General features: G+C 41.2%; 1 protein-coding gene across 6 annotated transcripts in view; it reads left to right on the forward strand.

Annotated features, from left to right (window-relative positions):
* Nucleotides 1–24,181, forward strand: part of ARHGAP10 (Rho GTPase activating protein 10) — a 125,432-nt gene that overhangs the window by 94,066 nt on the left and 7,185 nt on the right. For 4 of the 6 annotated variants that reach the window (XM_060278644.1, XM_060278647.1, XM_060278645.1 and 1 more), the window contains 4 exons: nucleotides 967–1,046; nucleotides 12,057–12,216; nucleotides 18,324–18,458; nucleotides 19,754–19,833. In XM_060278644.1, coding sequence (XP_060134627.1) covers nucleotides 967–1,046; nucleotides 12,057–12,216; nucleotides 18,324–18,458; nucleotides 19,754–19,833 — 455 coding nt within the window. Of the gene's footprint in view, nucleotides 1–966; nucleotides 6,552–6,983; nucleotides 8,945–12,056; nucleotides 12,217–18,323; nucleotides 18,459–19,753; nucleotides 19,834–24,181 lie in introns of those variants that run through there. The other 2 variants (XR_009558140.1, XR_009558139.1) reach the window with 2 other exon arrangements.

The following is a 24,181-nucleotide window of genomic DNA, read 5'->3' on the forward strand; positions in this document are numbered from 1 at the left end:
TCGCTAGACAAATGCCCTGCTAGAAGAATTTTTCACTAGACGAATGGGTTTTGCGATCGAAGGTTGCCTCGCAAGATGAATTTGTTTTGTGAAATTCAATTAATGTGTCCCTATAGGCAAAAAAATAAAATAAAAAATCAATGCATTCCTTTGGGATTCGCAAGACGAATTTTTCGCAAAACGAATTGACTCACAGAACGAATTAAATTCGTCTTGTGAGGCACCACTATAATTGAATCGAACTGGTAGAGGTGAGAGGCTAAGTAATCTCCACTCACTTAAAGTAGAATATTCAAAGTGTGTCACACAATTGTGTCATGCTATCTTGGGCAGTATCTGTTCATGTTGTGCGAAGCAGTTGCATTGTGCATCATCTCTTTGGGTGGAACAGCAACTATCATGCAGCAGCTGAAGCTGCCATTTTCATCAGGTCCTCTTTCCCTCTCCCTCAAAGTTAATTTTGAACAGAACCACTAGTAGTTGTACAGGGAATATGTAATTTCTCCAGTTTTAATAGCCAAATTACTTACTTTAATCTGTTAAGTACCAGTTTTGGTTTATGCTGATCAGCTGCTTTATGTGCAAACCAGAATGTAACTTCCTAACCTAAGGGTAGTAATATGTATTTGAATAGAGATGTAGCAGTAGTTAGTTGTCCAATAAAACATGTTGTGTTTTTGAATGATTGGAAACATAGACTTTTACATGCCTTGCAGTATATTTTGTGTTAAATGCAAATTAGCACCATACATAACCTGCATTAGTCAAGTTGTTGATCAGATGGCAGAGTAATATATTTCCCATAAAAGTTTTTTGCGGTCTTAGTACATTTGACTATTTGAGCACATAGAACTGCCCCCATACCGCTGTTTGCACAATGTTGTGCAAAATTAAACAATTTTAAGCTTGCAAAAAAAATGTTTAATGCTGACAAAATCCTTGATATTCTTTCATTGTTGTCACCAGAAAAGCAAGAGCAGTGTATCCATGTGAAGCGGAGCATAGCTCTGAATTATCTTTTCAAATTGGGGCAGTTTTTGAAGATGGTAAGTATTATAGCTTTCAGGGCCAACTACAATCAAATCTGTTGAACTCTTAGTATGGCTTGTAAAGTAATGGTTTTAACATATCTCCTGAGATATGAGGGGAGGTACCTGTGGCCTCTTTAAAAAATGGTGTTTTAAGGAAGGGTACTGCCAAATCCAGGGCTGAGGTAGATTCTAGCAAAACCCGTCACTATTTGTGGTGCGGCAGCAGGAGACAGCAGTGAGGCAGTACTGACAGCGGCAGAAATATCCATTTGGTGTTCATTCCAACTTCAGTGTCTAAAGGCCTGAGCCTCAGGAGTTCAAAGATAAAAACTACACAGAGAAATTCTTCATATACAGTAGCAACAAGGAGCTGTGAACTGGCTCCTTGTTCATTTATTTCTGCTCTTCAGCTGCTGGTTGAAAGCTGCATGCTTTACAAGAGAACTCAGCTTTAACAGACAGCAGAATCTTCACTGATAAGTTATGACCCAGAACACCTCTGTTCAAAGCCATTGCATAAATGCCTTCTACACCCTTGCCCTCTCATAGAGAAAAATACCAATTCATTCTTTATTAATAGCTGCCCTCCAAGTCCTGAGAAATGAGAAGGCAAACCATTCCTAGGTTGTTTTGTCTGTATCTTTCATTTGTTTATTTAAAATATTAATTACCTTCTCTTCATTACCATAGAGGTAATCCAAAAGAGGGTTATAAGCTTTAATAAGAGACAGTGCAAAAAAAAAAACCCAGCTGAAAAGGAATATCAGTCCATTTAAACCTCTAAGGTAATTTCTTTAACACTAGAACAATAGGCTCCAGACTAGTGTCTTGCATATGCCCAGGTAGAAAGGTGTATGTTCAACTAGTGCCTAAAATGCGTGTGGGTTGGTGCTAGCTGGGTTTCAAAAGGGAAAGTGTTTAGTAACTATCTGAGTCTTGCTCTGTCCCCGTATCCAATAGGAATATAGTTGGCGTCGTCCTCAGCTAGCATGGATCCTCAGTAAGAGGGCAAATCAAAAGAGATGACCAATTTCCCTCCACTCATATTTTGAAAGAAAGCATTGAGCTTTCCATGTTTCCATTTTAGATCCATGGGATCCAATCAAATGTGCTGTTGAAAAAAAACTTTTTTTATTTTTTAAAAAATCATTTTTTAAAGAAGTCATCTAAATATGGCCTGTTTTTCCCATAGTGCTCCCTACTGGCATTTATATATTATCCCCAAAATACAAGTTGGGAAAGTTTCTCATGAACCTAATCTTTTCATGACCCCAAGGCTTGGCAATATATTCTTCTCATTTTTAAAACAGGCTGTGGCGTGTAAAGAATCCAGAAAAGGGGGCACAGAGGAAGGGAGGAAAGGAATAATTTAAACCAGAAATCTACATCAAGTCCGTAGTTTGAATTGGCAGATATGCATTTAGTTGAACAAGATGTCCCTGGATTCTGTTATTTTTGTTGCAGCAGATGGGGGGGGGGAAATGGACTTCTCCTCTCATCGCCTCTCATTTCCCCCCTTTCTTCATATGCACCTGGCCTGCATATTTACTATTAAGAAAACATGCCTGGTGTAGATGCTTCCTGTCAAAAGCTACCTTACAGGCAGATTGCGTTTGAGTCAAGTGTGATAAAAGAGGAATTAGATAAATATATAGTTCTTCAAAGCTTTCTCTTGAAAGCAAGTTTAAATTTATTGTAAGGGTGGGGATCCTTAGCATATCTGTGAAGAACTCTTCTAGTCAAATCTGAGGACAAGACAGTCTCTTGGAGCACGTGGTTCACAGCACGGGAATTTTCAGGCATGTCACACCTTGTGTTTATTCCTCAAAAGGGGGAAAGCGAGATGCACTAAGATCCTCTCTCTTAGGTCCTGCTGAAAGTAATACTGTAGCAGCATGGGAGTTTCCACATGTGTCTTTATTCCCAGAACACACTGAAACCTTGAAACCTGTGGCTCTGAACCACCATAGCAATGCCTTCCAGATCAGGTAGCTATCTTGGGAGTGCTTCGGAACCAGACAAGCTGCCCAAACTACATGTGGACGTGTCCATAGTAATGTAATGTGAGCACTGCTGTGTAATTTCTGCCATTACTCGAGCTGTGTCTCTGGGTGAAAGAGAAGGAGAAGGGAGACAGCTTTGCTCTCCTGGGCTTCTAAAGCCCTTTTTTCGGGGGCTGTTCCTGGACAGGAGAGGATGACCCTCTTCTTACCTTCAAAAATGGTTTGTCCCAGGTTTTCCTCTCGGACATTCTACGTCAGCTCAGTCCAGCAGCCAAGGCTACTAGTGAAGCCTGCAATAAAAATCAGAGCATATATTGCAGCCTCCCCAGGTGCTTAGAAAGGTGAGGTAATTTTAATCTGTTTTAGTATTTTAACTTTCGTATGTTTTAAAGTAGGGTTGTAATTCCCCCCACCCAGATTTTATTGTTTTATCTTTTTTGTAAACCACTTTGAGGATTTTTACATTCAGTGTATATATTTGATGAACTAATAAGATGACCCTGGATGATGGTGGAGGTGGTGGTGATGATGGTGATGATGATGTGTGTGTGTGAGAGAGAGATGTTTCAATTTTTCCAAATACAGTACAGTCTACATGGTACTGCACAAACTGTAAGAGCACAACAGCAACAAAACAAGTGAAGGGGTTGCTAAAAAGGGAGGGATAAACAAAATAAAAACCTAATAAATCACGTCCACGAGCTTTAACATTACTTTGATTCACTGTATACGCAGTGAGTAGATACCAAGTGCTTATAAACTAGTCTTTCACACCTTTTTTATTCTGCTCACATCAGTTAATTTTTCTCCCAGGGCTATTTCCCAGACATTGGACCACCCATGCACCATTTATAATTTTTGTAAACCTCTTGATGCCACCCTTTATTCTAGGAGAGGGGACCCTCCAGGTGATGTTGGACGGCAGTTTCCATCAGCCAGCATAATGGGAGTTGTACTCCAACAACAACTAGAGGGTCCACCACCTCTCAGCTTCAGGGTTTGTCCTAAACTAAAAAAAATTTAGGCATGGGGAAGATGCTCCCCAGTCAGTAAATGTACAGCCCCTTTATATTCATATTCTCCCCCCCCCCACGTATGAGCTTCTACGGCATGGCTTCTCCCCACATTGCGAAGTTAAGATCAGAAAACTCGGAACCACATATAAAATCAGGCTGCAGCTCATGGTAGGGCACCTGCTTCCTGTGTTCCAATCCCTCATATCTGCAGTTTCAAAAAAGGGTGACAAGTGATTTGAAAGACCACTGCTGCTCAGGGTAGAAAATCTAGACTACATGGACAAATTATCTGACCCTGTTATAAAGTAGCTTACCATGATACCTACACATTGAAGTTACTTACATTGAATGTTACCCCTTTTTGCTGTTTTAAGCTCTTTAGTTTTGCTCAAGATCTTAATATCCTGAATAATTTGGTGTTGTGTTCAAACTTGGCTGTCTTACAATTATTCTGTCTCTAGCCTGGAACAAGTATGATCCTTTGCCCTCTTCCCTCCATTGTGAAAACCCATTTATTGCAGGTGGTTTCAGCTTTAAAAAGCATAGTAATTCCAAACACAGTGTAACAGCAGTTTTCATTACTGGAGAGAATGATTAGTTAAGCTCCCATATTTACTAAATCTGTAAAACCATCTTGTTCTCGTTTGCCCTTCAACAGTCCTCTGAATAAGTCACATCTCCTCCATTCCTGATCTCACTTCCTATCCCCTTGTGCGCTTAGACTGCGTACCAGTTCCATGGAATCAATTCAAATTCATCACTCAGTTTAAATTCCCACATGCCTTAATAAGCCCTTAAATGAAGAATTAAGATAATAATACATCATTTCTGCTGCTCTACCAATAACTTTAACTATCAAAGTGACAGTGCATCAATCAAATTGACATACTGTTAGTATCAACCATTAAAATAACTGTTAAATTAGTGTCTGACATGAGGTGCCACTTCCATTAAGGGAAATTTTATATCTTTCTTACCCCTCCCTACCTCCATTTTATTTTTCCTCTTGGCCCCCCCTCCATCTGTATTCCCCTCCCCTTTCTTTTTCATACTTTAAAGTGAGAAACCCTTAAGGTGGCTGTGGAATTAAGAGAGTTTCCCATTCTCACCTAGCTTCTTTCCCCTACTGCTTGAAGGGGGATGGGGATAGGGGGTGGGATGTAGGCTGGACTTGCCTCAAAGTGAAAAAGTGAATGGCAGAGGCTGGGTACAGCAGCAGATCCAGAATCTGCTGACTGGACCTCGGAGCTGTTGGTTCAGCCTGATGCTGCAGAAGGCAAATAGCAGGCCAGGGCACTAGACAGCCTTTCAGCAACTGATTAATGGTTTTCCCCAAGCAATTTTTTCCCCAAGGACAAAACTGCTGATTCAAATCTTACAGTAAAGAGATTGGTATTCCTTCCTTCCTTCCTAACCTGTTTTCGCCTGCGATTCTGCCTCTTCAAAGAAGAGGCTCCCATCTATGCATGCTTGTAGAGCAAGGGTAGGGAACCTTTTTCCCTCCTGAAAGCCACATTCCCTTCTGAGCAGTGAGCAGTGTTCCAAGGAGCATATGCAGAAGTGGGCAGAGCCCATCTCTGGGAAGCTCAAGCTCCTCCCAGTGCCCATTTGCATAGCTGGCACTTGGTTTTAATACATTGTTCAGAACAGAGCCAGCCACAATAATGATGGCGCCACATATAAAGTGGAGCCTGTGGGGGTGAAGGGAGTGCAAGGAAGATCATTGCTATCCTTTCTAGCTACAGGCACTTCTAAACATTGTCAAAATACTTTTAAAAGCCGCTTCTCTTCATTCATAGGTTTCCGAAAGGGGTGGAAGAACTGAGACAAATAAATAAATAAATAAATAAGTACCATGGTTATGTGATTCTGGCTATAGGCGCCAGTAGTCCTTAACTTCTTGGTAATCTGAAACCAAATGAGGTGAAAATGTATTGGAACTCTCACACATGCTAGATCTTGAAACTATAAGGATTGTTTTATTAGGGTGCAAGAACTGTTTGCGACAAGAACTGTTTTTTGGGGTAGAAACCACCGCCTGTTACTCAGACATACCGTACTCTACTTCTTGTGGCCTCTGTCCCAGAGGAAGCTACAACAAAGACATGACATATGTATCTTTAACTTCCCTAAAAAATGAATAGTGTGCATTCCTTCTTACCTCAAGTAGCTATTGTCATCATTGCAGGGTACTATAAAAGCGGGGGAATTGCCTCTTTGGTTGGCAATCACTTTAAGATAGTTCCTGGGGAACAATAAGTATCACCTGAGAGGATCTAATAAAAGTTTTTTTAACACCACCTCCACTTATTTTCTTGGAAAAAGCCAATGTGACAATGAGGTAACAGATAACTTAGTGAGAGTCTGGGCATCTCATTATCATGTGCATCTGCGAGCTAAGTTGCCAATGCAGTTTTAACATTTGGCAATGGAGGCAGAGGAGATTTAGTCCAAGCACTACTGACTAGTGCAGTATTCCACACAGTGCCCAAGAGCAAAGGGTGTTGTGAGGGACAGGGGATATCGCGAAGTCCCTCCCCTCCTGAGTTCAAGCCCATCCCCGAGTGCAGGGGAAAGCAGGGAGAGTTCCGATTCCAGTGGGGAAGCAGGAAGTCGTGTCCGAGGCTCAGACAAGGTAGCGGAGCCAGGGTCCCAGGTGGGACAGGAAGGGGCAAGCAAGGGGGGCAGACCCATCCCCCCAACTCCGGAATTGCGCAGAAAGCGGAGAGGGAAGAGGATGGGTCTCCCCAAGTTGTTATGTTGGAGAAAAACGCGCCAAACACCATTCGGAGGTTCTGATTCAAGCTGAGAAGATGTGTTCTTGTAAATAGCATTGCCTTCAGCACTGTAAATACGCAGCACCAATAAAAGATAAAATGCAGAGCTGTGTAGAGTCGTTACTCTGAAGTAGCCCGCTCCGGCCACTGTGACAGGTGTCATCAAGATAGCTTCCCTTTCATGTGTCATGAGGTGTCCACTTCATTGCAGCTACTGCTGTCATATCAAACACTTTCTCCACCATACAGGTTGTACATGCATATGATGTGATGTGCAAAAAAAAAGGGGGGGTCTCGGGTTCTCTTGGTGTCACCTCCAGTTAGAATAGCCTCAAAGTAACTTCCTTGAGGGAATAAAGGAAATGTGGCCCTCCAGACCCCTCTATCTGTTCCTTGGGACTCTGCTCTAGCCATACACACCCAGATCTCACCCTGCCCTGCTCCACACTCTCCTCAAGTGCTTTGTAGGGTGGGGTACTTGCAACTTCTGGTGGGAATGTTGCCTGCTGCACAGAGGTAAGAGAGACATCCGTAGCTCAGCCACTTTTGCTCCTGGCCTCACCCACTATTGGCATGTGGCCCCAGATTGTCCATGAAGGAATGGGTTTGGGAAAGGGTCCTCACCACTGGGGTCAAGAAAGTAGATAGATGCCAGTCAGCTGGCTCACACACATGCCCCCTTATGAGACTTTTGGAGTGTGCAACATAGGAGAAGCAAATCTAAGGAATACTAGAATGGTGTGGGTAAGAGTGAGCATGGCAGGGGGAGAGAATGGGCATGTGTGGTGTGTATGAATGAAAGGTGACTTCGTCTCCCTGCACCACAACTGCTTTCTCTGTGATAAATATAGGGTTGATATTTATAGATTTAAAAATATACTGCCAGGAAATAGTACAGCTCACTGAAGTGAAAGGACATATTTATCTTCCTTCTGCAAATCAAAACTACACATGAAGGCAATTTGTATTTGTTTAGAAATATGTCAGTTTTGAGGGAAAGGCTGTATGTCTTAGTGAGTAGATTTTCTTTATCATGGTTAGCTGAAGGACGATTGTTAAAACTTATATAATTATAGCTACAGAGGAGCTGATTTGTAGTGTAAGCTAAAGTGGCATAGTCCCTAAAACCATGTATTCCAGAGAGATCCCACAGACATCAAGCAGGATTATACCCTGCTCGCTTTGAAATTACTCCTGTGCCACCAATTTTAGTGGGACTAAAATAGCTTAAGTGATTCAAATGGAAGCCTAATAGACTCTGTGCAGTGCAAAGACATTTCAGTTAATGTGGCAGAAATTATGCATATAATTTGTTGCATACAGGCAGCCCCAGTGCAGAAGTGTCCACGTAAGCTCATTGATTTCAGTCTATACGGCCACAATCTCTCATGTTTTAGTCTTTATGTTGTATGAATAAAGCCGTGTTTCTAAAAGAGTCCAATTCTATTGTCATTAGCCAGACATAGTGCAGAAGAAATGCCTCATATAGGTTTGGGGTAGAGACAGATCTGTTGGGAGAACTGAGAACTGATTCTGAGAAAGTTATCAGCCAAGTTGAATGTGCCATGTTCAGAATTGCCTAAATTGGACCAGTAGGCATCCAAGCAAACCTTAGTTGTCATTAGTGATTCCCTAGCTCTCTTCCCTCACTAAAACTCAGTCTAAGTATGCGGAAATGAACTGAATGCATGCATACTCTTACCCTGGTCACCTATACCTCCTTCTGTTTCCTGTCTATTGCCTCTCCAGTTTCAAATTTTGGTATGTTGGCATCTTACCGTAGATACCTCTTTTTGATAGTCACTCTGTTAAGTACCATGCCCCTGGTGGTACTAGATTCAGGCAGGTAGCCATGTTGGTCTGACGCAGTTGAATTTTTTTTAAAAAAATTGTCCTGTAGCACCTTAGAGACTAAGTTTGTTCTGGGTGTGTTTTGTGTGCATACACACTTCTTCAGAAAGCTTATACCCAGAACAAACCTGGTGGTACTGTTAAACATGGATAGGTTCAACAGGTATGAAATGATCTGGTATACCTTTCTTGAGTTTAAATTTACTTCTGTGGACAAGAACTACTGAAGATGAGCAGATGTTGCATCTTCCATGAAGTAGTATTTAAACTCTGAGCTTCTAGGGGTGAGCTGCTAGGAGCTACAGGTGAGAGCTGAGTGCAGGATTGGGACCAAAGGTGGACAAACTACCCCAGAAGGAGCACCGCATGTCCTTCACCAGTGGTACTAACCCTCCCCTAACGCTCCAAGCACCCCTGAATCAATGTAGGGTTTTTATTCCTGCCATAATGACTATCCAAGTTACACATAGTTGCTTTCCGACAATCCTCTTTGGAAAAAAGGTAGCAAAGGAAATATTTACAAGAAGTTATCTGCTTTTGCTGTTGTTCCTCTCCAGATCTAAATTGCAAGCTGGTTATTGAGTGAATGGTACAGCCCCTATGCAGCTGTTGTTGTTGTTGTTGTTGTTGTTGTTGTTGTTGTTGTTGTTGTTGTTGTTGTTGTTGTTGTTGTTGTTTTTTGAAGGATTTGAGAATGCTTTGCAAGAGAGAGGGACTTCCCTTTTGATGTCTGCTGCTGTTATGATATAACCATGCTGCTTCACACTGTAAATTAATTTGCTTTGACTTGTATCGACACTCTAACCTAATTTGTCTTTCTTGCTTCTCAATCTAATTCATGTTGTCTGTCTTCCATTGACCTTTTGGAAGAGGTTTTTGTTCTTGGCATCATAATGTCACTTAATAAAGGGACATAAATTTCATACTCTGTGACTTATTTTCTTAAGCTTATCCAGATATCTCAATGCAGCTGATTCTGACATTCACAGTTGTAACATATTACTATAAACCTGCACAGTCAAAACCTGCAATTGTATCTCTTTTGCCACTGGTCTGGAAAATTTGCGAAATTTTGCATTTTTTTTTTTAAAAAAAGCTTTTCACAAGTTCACGTTGTTATGACTACATTCCGTTTACATACTTCGCTTAATGAAAATTAGGGTTGAATGACAAGTGTCTGCCACCCTGTTTGAAGCCAAAAAACCAGGGTCTCAATCCAGCTCTACTTGTGTCAATACTGCAACCTGTTACTGTCTACTCTGAAGTCCTGTTAAATTCATTGGGACTTTGTTTCAACTAAGAGTGCTTGCAACCCTCGTCATACGCATAGTAGCCTCAGGTAGGGTGAATGTCTCTATATCTGCATCAGAAGATGTGGTGCTGGATTACTATCATAATGGCAGTGCATGTGGAAGACTGCTCTCCCTTGCTGGAATGGGGCCTTGGGTGCTAGTTTCATTGAGCTGGATGATGATGATAATAATAATAGACTATTTATATCCTGCCCATCTGGCTGGGCTTCCTCAGCCACTCTGGGCGGCTTCCAACAAAATATTAAAATGCAGTAATCCAACAAACATTAAAAGCTTCCCGAAACAGAGCTGCCTTCAGATGTCTTCTAAAAGTCTGGTGGTATTCTCTTTGACATCTGGTGGGAGGGCGTTCCACAGGGCAGGTGCCACTACCCAGAAGGCCCTCTGCCTGGTTCCCTGTAGCTTTGCTTCTCGCAGTGAGGGAACCGCCAGAAGGCCCTCGGTGCTGGACCTCAGTGTCCGGGCAGAACGATGGGGGTGGAGATGCTCCTTCAGATATACTGGATCCAAGGGCGGACTTCGGTAATATGGCGCCCTGAGCAAGGACAAATTTTGGTGCCCACCCCTCAAATATTTCTTCTCTTCGCAATGATTCCTTTTGGTACTTTCACTAGGTGTCCATATAAATATAGGTTTTTATTGTTATTGTTTTGTGCCCCTTCGTCTTGGCGCCCTGTGGGGGGTAACAGCCCACAGTGCCCTAAATCTGATGCTGCTGTGAGCAGAAGGAAGCTCACACAAGGAGGCTTTCCAGTCACCTCTCCCTTCACACACACACACACACACACACACCCCGCCGGTGAAAATCCTTTCAAGGATTAACAATGTGGGGTGTGGCATGTGGGCAGCTGGACCAGGAGAGAAGGGAATCACATAAATCGCACTATGTGATAAATGGCACCACCAGATTTTAGACCATTCCTCCCTTCTCAGCCATCTGTACCCCATCTTACTTTGAGTCCCCCAATCCCTTTAGAGAGACTTTTCTAGGGGGCAGGATAAGACAACTAATAAAGAGTTTCAGCCGCTATACCCCTATAGGTGGCACTGAGGCAGCCACCTATGCTGCTGTTTTAGATTTTTTTCTTGGAAATAAAGTGGTCTGTTATGCATCCATTTTTGGCCTGGTCTCTTTTCTGACAGTTGTCTTCCACGAGCTGTCTTCCACACATGGTAGTTAGAATGCAGCTCTTTGTTTCCAGTGTGCGTTTCCAGGATGAAAAAAAGCAATCTTGTGCTGCCATTTGCACATTAACATGAATTTAAGACATGAATATTAATCTCTGTGTTGGAAAAAATAATAATGAGCAAATTACTCTAAAAGATTACTGTATTGCTGCTTAATCTCCTAGAATATGTTTCGTATTGTGACATGTGTACCTGCAAATTAGTTGTCGGAATATCACACAATCTAATTTACTACAAGAGCTCTTGTCATGCCATGCAAATGTGAACTGCAGCATCTAAAAATCAGCAGCTCAGAGCGTATGATGCACAAAAGCAAAGTAATGGATCTGGTGTGCCATAGTGTGATTAGGCTGGAAATTGAATGCAGCATTTCAGAAACTATTGTTCTGCTCCTCAAAGTTACCTTGAAGTACAAGCTAATTTTGATTATCAGCTACTCTAGGGTGACATCTTCAGATCACCCCCCCCATTGGTGTGTTTTGTTTTGTGTTATTGTAAGTAGTCACAAAGTTACTGTGTTTCTTGGAAATTACCAAGAAGATTGGTGCTGGGGTAAGGGATATAAATATGGAACAAATAGTTGTTTAGTGACAGCCATTATGAACATCACTCCTATTTCTTCAGATGATGCCACAGTTATGTAAGTGGCATGTGCTAACGTGATTTTCCTCCAGGTTTAGTGAACAGGGGTTTCGTGAATAGTTAAATTTACATTTGGCCCGAAGCCGATTCTAAGCCAGGGTCGTAGGTCATTCACTAGAATCTGTTTCAGAAAGAGTCCTAGGGTTCAGTGCAAGTATTCTGTGTGTTGTGTTTTGCCTTCTTTTAGTGTCCTTTCTATATATTTCAGTATCTATATTTCTTGCTCATTCTTCAGGTGACAGTCTTAGCCCTCCAAAAGAATGCACCCCCACTGGTAGCATGGATTCCTTGTCTTCTCAGTCTCCTACGACTGCTGCCCCCAGCAGCCCTCCAGAGGCAGAGAAAAATCAACTTGTAGCTGACAGTGGTGACATAGCAGACGGGACAACCAGTCTGTAAGTATTCATCATTTCAAAATTTCCCAGCATACTGATTTCTTGTGTTCACAAACCCTAAAGAAATTGGAAAGCAATGTTTTCCTAATTCTAAAATCTTTTTTGGAAGCAGATTTTCTGTTCTTTCTAATGAAAATAAAAGGAAAAGCTTGACGATAGTGTAGCTGATCATGTTACGTTTGATTATTAAAGCCCATGTTGCAAGACAGACACACACACACACACACACACACACACACAATTATATTTATATACTGCCTTTCCATAGTTAAAACCATGCTCAAGGCGGTTTACAACACGAAACGGCTTACAACATGAAAAAATACATAGTTACAAACATAGCAAAGTAGTCATAAGCAATAAATAAAACATCAAAAACTACACAACCAAATTAAACAGTTTCCACATAAATCACAGCACAATTTAAAAGATACCAAAAGTTAATATGGAAAGCAACAACAGCCCCCGCCCCCAAAAACCCTAAACAACATGCAAACCCAAGACAAACACTTGTAATGCATGGTGTCTCTTATAAGGTACACTTACAAAAAATAAACACTTATGGTGCAAGTTCTGATTGTTGTATAGTATATTAGCCAACAGCATCTGAAATGAGGTTGGACCATTTTAGAGAACAATAGTGGCCTTGTATGAAAGGAATCCCAGCAGAACTCACCATATCCCTGTTCCTCCCTGCCTTCCTTCTTGGCAAAACAGTTCAGAGGTGCAGGCAGTCTGTGCAGTTCCCACCAACTCTCTCTCTCTCTCTCTCTCTCTCTCTCTCTCTCTCTCTCACACACACACACACACACACACACACACACACACACACCAGCTTAGTAAAGTTGCTCCCCCACCTACTTTTCCAAACTCTTTTTCAGTTCTTTGTGCACATAAAGTGGGGAAACGCTTGGCCCTAGGTTTGTTTTGCATTTGGGAAAGTGCATCAGTATCTTAGTATTTTGGAATATTTAAGTGCAAAACATTTTTGTAATTAACCTAGAATTGTTATAAAGGCAAGCAGTTGAGGCAGTGCAACGTCTCCCTTGTCCCCCAATAATATGGCATCTAAAAGTTCAACCCTCTGTGCAATCATTTGGAAAAGAGAAATGTGGAATCACAGTGGCAGTCACAGTGGAAGATTGAAGACTGGTGCAGTCGCAATAGCATTTCTGTGCTTTGTAGCCCAGGGAAACATTCTATTCTGGGCTAAACCTTTTGTAGAAAGTGAATAATACTAAGCCTTTTAAAAGAAGTGAATCTTTTACCGCAATTCAAAGCACCCAGAAGGAAGCCTATACGGCTGATTGCTTGTTAAAAAGTTGCTGCTATGGCTTTTGCTCGTTCTTGTGTTACGACAAAGACTTTAGCTGATCACATAATCGGACTGGACTGGTTTTAATGCCTCTAAAAATTTCTATACAGCAAGTGGCCTCATTCACCATGGTAAAATGGCTTACCAAGAACATCAGTCTTGGTCCACAGTATGTCACAATCCAAAGTCCCTCCATAAGGTCTTCACTTCAAGGTGGAATTTAGGAAGAAATTAGTAGGCAAGCCCCTTAAACTGTGTGACAATACTTTGAAAGTAGGGGCTGGATTTGAGAGCTCAGTAATGACCTTGCTTTCCTTGTGGCACTAGTGTTAGAAACTGAGATATGAAAGCTAGGAGCTAAATGGCACCTTAAACCTAGGTTATGGGTGCAACAACATAATGTCTAGGCACACTTTTTAAATAAGCTGTAAATGAATGAACTGCAGCTAAAATATTATGTTCATTTTTCACATGGTCCAATCCTTCCCCTGCCCACCCCCCTGATATTCTTAAGAGGGTCTGTTCTCCAGTCTTCAGAGAGTAGCTGAAAGTGAGGAGGCAGAAAGTGGGGGTCCTTTCCTTCCACTCTGAAGTTTTAATTTGAAATCTTGCACGCAGAAATGTGTCTAGAGATTAGAAACTGCTTATGTTGATGAAATTCCCTGTTGTAAAATGCACCTTGAACAATGGGAGTTTCAAACACTGTCTGACACTTAATAGTCTTCTTATTGGGTTGGTTTGTCTTCGTGGGCAGCAGAGCTATGCCATACTACAGCTCATCATTGATTGAATTGGAGAGATGCTTAGGGGATTAAATCTGTATTTTTTACAACATGCATGATTGTATTTTTTAAAACATGCAAATGGATTTGTAACTGGCTAACTGACCGAACCCAAAGGGTGCTCATCAATGGCTCCTTTTCATCCTGGAGAGAAGTGACTATTGGGGTGCCACAGGGTTCTGTCTTGGGCCCAGTCTTATTCAACAACTTTATCAATGACTTGGATGATGGTCTTGAGGGCATCCTGAGCAAGTTTGCAGACGACACCAAATTGGGAGGGGTGGCTAATACCCCAGAGGACAGGATCACACTTCAAAATGACCTTAACAGATTAGACAACTGGGCCAAAGCAAACAAGATGAATTTTAACAGGGAGAAATGTAAAGTACTACACTTGGGCAAAAAAATTGAAAGGCACAAATGCAGGATGGGTGACACCTGGCTTGAGAGCAGTACATGTGAAAAGGATCTAGGAGTCTTGGTAGACCACAAACTTGACATGAGTCAACAGTGTGATGCAGCAGCTAAAAAAGCCAATGTAATTCTGGGCTGCATCAATAGGAGTATAGCATCTAGATCAAGGGAAGTAATAGTACCACTGTATTCTGCTCTGGTCAGACCTCACCTGGAGTACTGTGTCCAGTTCTGGGCACTACAGTTCAAGAAGGATACTGACAAGCTGGAACGTGTCCAGACGAGGGCAATCAAAATGGTCAAAGGCCTGGAAACGATGCCTTATGAGGAACAGCTTAGGAAGCTGGGTATATTTAGCCTGGAGAAGAGAAGGTTAAGGAGTGATATGATAGCCATGTTCAAATATATAAAAGGATGTCATATAGAGGAGGGAGAAAGGTTGTTTTCTGCTGCTCCAGAGAAGCGGACACAGAGCAATGGATTCAAACTACAAGAAAGAAGATTCCACCTAAACATTAGGAAGAACTTCCTGACAGTAAGAGCTGTTTGGCACTGGAATATGCTGCCAAGGACTGTGGTGGAGTCTCCTTCTTTGGAGGTCTTTAAGCAGAGACTTGACAGCCATATGTCAGGAATGCTTTGACGGTGTTTCCTGCTTGGCAGGGGGTTGGACTGGATGGCCCTTGTGGTCTCTTCCAACTCTATGATTCTATGACTCTTTGGGCGGGAGGGAGAATAGTACAGGAATTAGGCCTTCCCATGGGCGCAAATAGGTTTGAGTTGCTGGCTCTTATAGGAACATAAGAAGTTGCCTTATACCAAGTCACATCACTACCCCATTTAGCTCAGTATGGTCTGTACTGACTAGCAATGACTCTTAGAATTTCAGAAAGGTGGAGGTGCCAGGCATTGCATTGAACTTGGGACCTTCTGCATTCAAAGCATTATTGCAGAAACAATGGCGTTTTCGTGGGGGCAGGCCATTCTGTTCAAGGGTGAAATGTATTAGTTTCCCTACAAGATAGATCTTTGGGAACTGAAAAACCTATCCCCTGATTCTCAAATAAAGCAACTCATTTTAGTCGGTAGTCTGCCAGATTAAATAACTTCTACTTTTATTTCTTTACAGCTAAATTATAATTTTCAAATGCTTTAGTGTGGACAACTGCAGCAGAGTTAACACTTCAAATTTATCACTAGGCTGGCATGAAAGATCATTGTGCTAATGCGTTAGCTGACTCACTGAGAGGTTTACAGTCTACATTTCAAGAAAGTATAGCAGCCTAGGCTGGCTATGCTTTTATACACTGCAGTATTTTGTGCATGTCTCAAGCACTTCATGTGGTGTGAAACCCTGTCTAATCCTGCTCCCAAGGGGGATTTCTTCTTTTCATCCAAGTAAAGAACTTCTGTCCTTGAGTCATGGTCAACCTGCTGCAAAATTCTAACAAGAGATTTAGGGATACAGTCCTTACCTATCCTTATCCTCAGTCAACAGCAGAAGTTCACATACAGCATGGAATATTTAATATGCAAGACGCATCAATTTCTTGGTGCCTGTATAGTTCTTTCTGGATTGCATATTGAATATAAAGTGCATTATCTGAGTTTTTATAGTAACAGCATTTTAAAATCACATGAAGTTCCATGCCCATTGCGTGCAGACTTTGACAACTATGACAGTTCTGTGAAACAAGATGGATTTTTTACCGAAGAGTTGGTGTAGATTCCTTCTATGGCCTCTCTCCCTTTTGCATCTTTGCTCACTGATTCTTGAGATAAGAGGTTTCTGTTTACCAGAGTTACCTTAGGAACGAGTCAGATAAACATCCAATAAAATCCTTTTTTCAGGAGTTGTTTCCTGAACATCAATAAAGATCTGTAGCTTATTTTCTGCCAGGTTTCCAACCTGCCCCCCACCCTCCCACCCCAATTGCATTATGCCAGGCAATGACTTTTCTTGTCAAGGAAAGATGATTGACAGGTCTGGTTTGTTTTCCCTTTTGAAGACAATGTTACTGCTTCCATTTCGGCCGCCCTCCGCGTTCATCAGTGGTAGTTAAAAAATGTTCATATGTGGAGCTCCCACATTTCTACTTAGGAACTTTTAATATGTTCTTAACTTACTGTCATATTGGTAATCAAAGGGATCTGTCCTTTCAGGAATTGGTTTTACCATCACATATGCCAAATGTGTGTATTTAGAGAGTCAGCTTAGCTACAAATAATCCATGTTGCTATTTCACTGGCAGAGTCCTTTTCACTTGCATCCAAGAAGATTTCACTGCTTTCAGAAATAGAGCTTGTCTTTGCCGCATTGTAGTCTGTGAACCCTTCATATATATATCCACAAGCTGTATCTGACAGGAGCACTGCAGTGATTTCTTCTACAGCAAGACTGAATTTCTTGTAAAGCTGGGGAGAAAGCAGCATGGAGCTCAAAGGTTTCTGCCCTTTTCAAGATTTATTTTGCCGATTGGAAAATGTTCTAAATAATAATCAGCTTGTACTATACCCATTAGATAACATTTGGCATGCACTATGTCACATGGCATACTGAATGTGTATGGCATGTGAATGTAAATACAATGAGTGGGATTCAGCTAACACACCCTGTCAGAGAAGTCCTGCACAAAGACCTCTGCTTGTGCAATGGGGCTTACCCCGTCTCCTTCCATGTGTATCCCATGTGCCCCCTGAATTTGGCTTTTGGGGTTCAGAAGAACCCCCAGAACAGCAGTGGAGGGGGGAAAGAGCAGCAATCACTGTAGCGGATCCTCACTTTAAAGTCAGTTTAGGGCAAAGAAAATTTTAATTCCATGAAATATTGTTCTATTTTGGGAGGAAGGGCTATATTTTTTAAAACCCAGTCTTTGGGAGGCAGTGGGCTGTAATGTCTTTAAAAGGACCTGGTAAACCAACTTGAAATATGAACTTCACTTGAGCCCAAGAGACTAAATACTAGAATTTGGAAGGCATCTAATCATTCTCATGGTTACTTTCTCCTCTCCTCTCCTCCCCACTGCCATGCAACTGAGTGTAGTTTCTTTAAAAAGAGAAGGGAATCTCATTTTTGAAAGGAAAAAAAAGGTCAAAATGGGCTGATAGACTGTTATAGTTATCCATATCTCCTTGAGGGATATTAACCAGTGTTCATGGCACTATAACAGCCTGTAACTCCTTGTTAGACAAGCTATTAGCAATTGTTTGATGTTCTCAGGCTTTCATTAGAACACACTGGCTGCCAACTAACCCTGTTCAGTATAAATGTCAGCATTTAGCTCAGCCTCTTTATTTTATTTTGTCTAAGAGCATTATATGGTTCACACACAGCAATAAAGCTCAGTAAAGAGTAAAATCATATTTGCCTTCATGATACAAACAGAATTTTTTTCCTTTATTAGGAGGGTTGCTATGATTGCAAGCTTTTCGTACAGACTTGGTGGCATATTTTAAAAGATAGTACAGTATAAGGGCAAAAAAAAAAACACAAACAAATGTAGTGGGCAAATTATGTTAATGACTGTCCACTACTGAATGGTATGAAGCTGAAGATACAAATGATTAATTTATTGCTTCAAAATGTCTTTCTTCAGCTCCAGTGACATTCATTCATCAATGGTCTCCTGGATGAAAGCACAGACATGTACAGCATCTACCACGGACACACCAGCATTGTCAACGTTCTCTTTTCCTTCCCCTGTAAGAGAGACTGACAGACCATCTGGAAGGTAATATTGTGCTACTTAGTTAATTGTCTGTTGCTAACTCCTGTGCTATAATAAAAGCAAAACATGGAGGTTTGTTTGTTCCCTTGTAAAGTTGATTGTACGGAAGTCAGACAGCATGCTAGCAACCATTTTTTAAATATTGAGTCCAGTAACTTATCAGAGATAAACAAATAATTTTACCATTCATGATACAAGAATGATTTCTAGATTTTGGTGTGTTGGTGTGCATAAAGTGAAGCAGGAGAAAGAGTCTAAATAAATCTAAAGCCTAGACTGCCCCATTATGGGCCTTGACTATGGCTCCACCCATAATGAGGTACAGTGGTACCTCGCTAGACAAATGCCCTGCTAGAAGAATTTTTCACTAGACGAATGGGTTTTGCGATCGAAGGTTGCCTCGCAAGATGAATTTGTTTTGTGAAATTCAATTAATGTGTCCCTATAGGCAAAAAAATAAAATAAAAAATCAATGCATTCCTTTGGGATTCGCAAGACGAATTTTTCGCAAAACGAATTGACTCACAGAACGAATTAAATTCGTCTTGTGAGGCACCACTATAATTGAATCGAACTGGTAGAGGTGAGAGGCTAAGTAATCTCCACTCACTTAAAGTAGAATATTCAAAGTGTGTCACACAATTGTGTCATGCTATCTTGGGCAGTATCTGTTCATGTTGTGCGAAGCAGTTGCATTGTGCATCATCTCTTTGGGTGGAACAGCAACTATCATGCAGCAGCTGAAGCTGCCATTTTCATCAGGTCCTCTTTCCCTCTCCCTCAAAGTTAATTTTGAACAGAACCACTAGTAGTTGTACAGGGAATATGTAATTTCTCCAGTTTTAATAGCCAAATTACTTACTTTAATCTGTTAAGTACCAGTTTTGGTTTATGCTGATCAGCTGCTTTATGTGCAAACCAGAATGTAACTTCCTAACCTAAGGGTAGTAATATGTATTTGAATAGAGATGTAGCAGTAGTTAGTTGTCCAATAAAACATGTTGTGTTTTTGAATGATTGGAAACATAGACTTTTACATGCCTTGCAGTATATTTTGTGTTAAATGCAAATTAGCACCATACATAACCTGCATTAGTCAAGTTGTTGATCAGATGGCAGAGTAATATATTTCCCATAAAAGTTTTTTGCGGTCTTAGTACATTTGACTATTTGAGCACATAGAACTGCCCCCATACCGCTGTTTGCACAATGTTGTGCAAAATTAAACAATTTTAAGCTTGCAAAAAAAATGTTTAATGCTGACAAAATCCTTGATATTCTTTCATTGTTGTCACCAGAAAAGCAAGAGCAGTGTATCCATGTGAAGCGGAGCATAGCTCTGAATTATCTTTTCAAATTGGGGCAGTTTTTGAAGATGGTAAGTATTATAGCTTTCAGGGCCAACTACAATCAAATCTGTTGAACTCTTAGTATGGCTTGTAAAGTAATGGTTTTAACATATCTCCTGAGATATGAGGGGAGGTACCTGTGGCCTCTTTAAAAAATGGTGTTTTAAGGAAGGGTACTGCCAAATCCAGGGCTGAGGTAGATTCTAGCAAAACCCGTCACTATTTGTGGTGCGGCAGCAGGAGACAGCAGTGAGGCAGTACTGACAGCGGCAGAAATATCCATTTGGTGTTCATTCCAACTTCAGTGTCTAAAGGCCTGAGCCTCAGGAGTTCAAAGATAAAAACTACACAGAGAAATTCTTCATATACAGTAGCAACAAGGAGCTGTGAACTGGCTCCTTGTTCATTTATTTCTGCTCTTCAGCTGCTGGTTGAAAGCTGCATGCTTTACAAGAGAACTCAGCTTTAACAGACAGCAGAATCTTCACTGATAAGTTATGACCCAGAACACCTCTGTTCAAAGCCATTGCATAAATGCCTTCTACACCCTTGCCCTCTCATAGAGAAAAATACCAATTCATTCTTTATTAATAGCTGCCCTCCAAGTCCTGAGAAATGAGAAGGCAAACCATTCCTAGGTTGTTTTGTCTGTATCTTTCATTTGTTTATTTAAAATATTAATTACCTTCTCTTCATTACCATAGAGGTAATCCAAAAGAGGGTTATAAGCTTTAATAAGAGACAGTGCAAAAAAAAAAACCCAGCTGAAAAGGAATATCAGTCCATTTAAACCTCTAAGGTAATTTCTTTAACACTAGAACAATAGGCTCCAGACTAGTGTCTTGCATATGCCCAGGTAGAAAGGTGTATGTTCAACTAGTGCCTAAAATGCGTGTGGGTTGGTGCTAGCTGGGTTTCAAAAGGGAAAGTGTTTAGTAACTATCTGAGTCTTGCTCTGTCCCCGTATCCAATAGGAATATAGTTGGCGTCGTCCTCAGCTAGCATGGATCCTCAGTAAGAGGGCAAATCAAAAGAGATGACCAATTTCCCTCCACTCATATTTTGAAAGAAAGCATTGAGCTTTCCATGTTTCCATTTTAGATCCATGGGATCCAATCAAATGTGCTGTTGAAAAAAAACTTTTTTTATTTTTTAAAAAATCATTTTTTAAAGAAGTCATCTAAATATGGCCTGTTTTTCCCATAGTGCTCCCTACTGGCATTTATATATTATCCCCAAAATACAAGTTGGGAAAGTTTCTCATGAACCTAATCTTTTCATGACCCCAAGGCTTGGCAATATATTCTTCTCATTTTTAAAACAGGCTGTGGCGTGTAAAGAATCCAGAAAAGGGGGCACAGAGGAAGGGAGGAAAGGAATAATTTAAACCAGAAATCTACATCAAGTCCGTAGTTTGAATTGGCAGATATGCATTTAGTTGAACAAGATGTCCCTGGATTCTGTTATTTTTGTTGCAGCAGATGGGGGGGGGGAAATGGACTTCTCCTCTCATCGCCTCTCATTTCCCCCCTTTCTTCATATGCACCTGGCCTGCATATTTACTATTAAGAAAACATGCCTGGTGTAGATGCTTCCTGTCAAAAGCTACCTTACAGGCAGATTGCGTTTGAGTCAAGTGTGATAAAAGAGGAATTAGATAAATATATAGTTCTTCAAAGCTTTCTCTTGAAAGCAAGTTTAAATTTATTGTAAGGGTGGGGATCCTTAGCATATCTGTGAAGAACTCTTCTAGTCAAATCTGAGGACAAGACAGTCTCTTGGAGCACGTGGTTCACAGCACGGGAATTTTCAGGCATGTCACACCTTGTGTTTATTCCTCAAAAGGGGGAAAGCGAGATGCACTAAGATCCTCTCTCTTAGGTCCTGCTGAAAGTAATACTGTAGCAGCATGGGAGTTTCCACATGTGTCTTTATTCCCAGAACACACTGAAACCTTGAAACCTGTGGCTCTGAACCACCATAGCAATGCCTTCCAGATCAGGTAGCTATCTTGGGAGTGCTTCGGAACCAGACAAGCTGCCCAAACTACATGTGGACGTGTCCATAGTAATGTAATGTGAGCACTGCTGTGTAATTTCTGCCATTACTCGAGCTGTGTCTCTGGGTGAAAGAGAAGGAGAAGGGAGACAGCTTTGCTCTCCTGGGCTTCTAAAGCCCTTTTTTCGGGGGCTGTTCCTGGACAGGAGAGGATGACCCTCTTCTTACCTTCAAAAATGGTTTGTCCCAGGTTTTCCTCTCGGACATTCTACGTCAGCTCAGTCCAGCAGCCAAGGCTACTAGTGAAGCCTGCAATAAAAATCAGAGCATATATTGCAGCCTCCCCAGGTGCTTAGAAAGGTGAGGTAATTTTAATCTGTTTTAGTATTTTAACTTTCGTATGTTTTAAAGTAGGGTTGTAATTCCCCCCACCCAGATTTTATTGTTTTATCTTTTTTGTAAACCACTTTGAGGATTTTTACATTCAGTGTATATATTTGATGAACTAATAAGATGACCCTGGATGATGGTGGAGGTGGTGGTGATGATGGTGATGATGATGTGTGTGTGTGAGAGAGAGATGTTTCAATTTTTCCAAATACAGTACAGTCTACATGGTACTGCACAAACTGTAAGAGCACAACAGCAACAAAACAAGTGAAGGGGTTGCTAAAAAGGGAGGGATAAACAAAATAAAAACCTAATAAATCACGTCCACGAGCTTTAACATTACTTTGATTCACTGTATACGCAGTGAGTAGATACCAAGTGCTTATAAACTAGTCTTTCACACCTTTTTTATTCTGCTCACATCAGTTAATTTTTCTCCCAGGGCTATTTCCCAGACATTGGACCACCCATGCACCATTTATAATTTTTGTAAACCTCTTGATGCCACCCTTTATTCTAGGAGAGGGGACCCTCCAGGTGATGTTGGACGGCAGTTTCCATCAGCCAGCATAATGGGAGTTGTACTCCAACAACAACTAGAGGGTCCACCACCTCTCAGCTTCAGGGTTTGTCCTAAACTAAAAAAAATTTAGGCATGGGGAAGATGCTCCCCAGTCAGTAAATGTACAGCCCCTTTATATTCATATTCTCCCCCCCCCCACGTATGAGCTTCTACGGCATGGCTTCTCCCCACATTGCGAAGTTAAGATCAGAAAACTCGGAACCACATATAAAATCAGGCTGCAGCTCATGGTAGGGCACCTGCTTCCTGTGTTCCAATCCCTCATATCTGCAGTTTCAAAAAAGGGTGACAAGTGATTTGAAAGACCACTGCTGCTCAGGGTAGAAAATCTAGACTACATGGACAAATTATCTGACCCTGTTATAAAGTAGCTTACCATGATACCTACACATTGAAGTTACTTACATTGAATGTTACCCCTTTTTGCTGTTTTAAGCTCTTTAGTTTTGCTCAAGATCTTAATATCCTGAATAATTTGGTGTTGTGTTCAAACTTGGCTGTCTTACAATTATTCTGTCTCTAGCCTGGAACAAGTATGATCCTTTGCCCTCTTCCCTCCATTGTGAAAACCCATTTATTGCAGGTGGTTTCAGCTTTAAAAAGCATAGTAATTCCAAACACAGTGTAACAGCAGTTTTCATTACTGGAGAGAATGATTAGTTAAGCTCCCATATTTACTAAATCTGTAAAACCATCTTGTTCTCGTTTGCCCTTCAACAGTCCTCTGAATAAGTCACATCTCCTCCATTCCTGATCTCACTTCCTATCCCCTTGTGCGCTTAGACTGCGTACCAGTTCCATGGAATCAATTCAAATTCATCACTCAGTTTAAATTCCCACATGCCTTAATAAGCCCTTAAATGAAGAATTAAGATAATAATACATCATTTCTGCTGCTCTACCAATAACTTTAACTATCAAAGTGACAGTGCATCAATCAAATTGACATACTGTTAGTATCAACCATTAAAATAACTGTTAAATTAGTGTCTGACATGAGGTGCCACTTCCATTAAGGGAAATTTTATATCTTTCTTACCCCTCCCTACCTCCATTTTATTTTTCCTCTTGGCCCCCCCTCCATCTGTATTCCCCTCCCCTTTCTTTTTCATACTTTAAAGTGAGAAACCCTTAAGGTGGCTGTGGAATTAAGAGAGTTTCCCATTCTCACCTAGCTTCTTTCCCCTACTGCTTGAAGGGGGATGGGGATAGGGGGTGGGATGTAGGCTGGACTTGCCTCAAAGTGAAAAAGTGAATGGCAGAGGCTGGGTACAGCAGCAGATCCAGAATCTGCTGACTGGACCTCGGAGCTGTTGGTTCAGCCTGATGCTGCAGAAGGCAAATAGCAGGCCAGGGCACTAGACAGCCTTTCAGCAACTGATTAATGGTTTTCCCCAAGCAATTTT

Source organism: Zootoca vivipara, chromosome 9 (assembly GCF_963506605.1).
Source record: "Zootoca vivipara chromosome 9, rZooViv1.1, whole genome shotgun sequence".
NCBI lineage: Eukaryota > Metazoa > Chordata > Lepidosauria > Squamata > Lacertidae > Zootoca > Zootoca vivipara.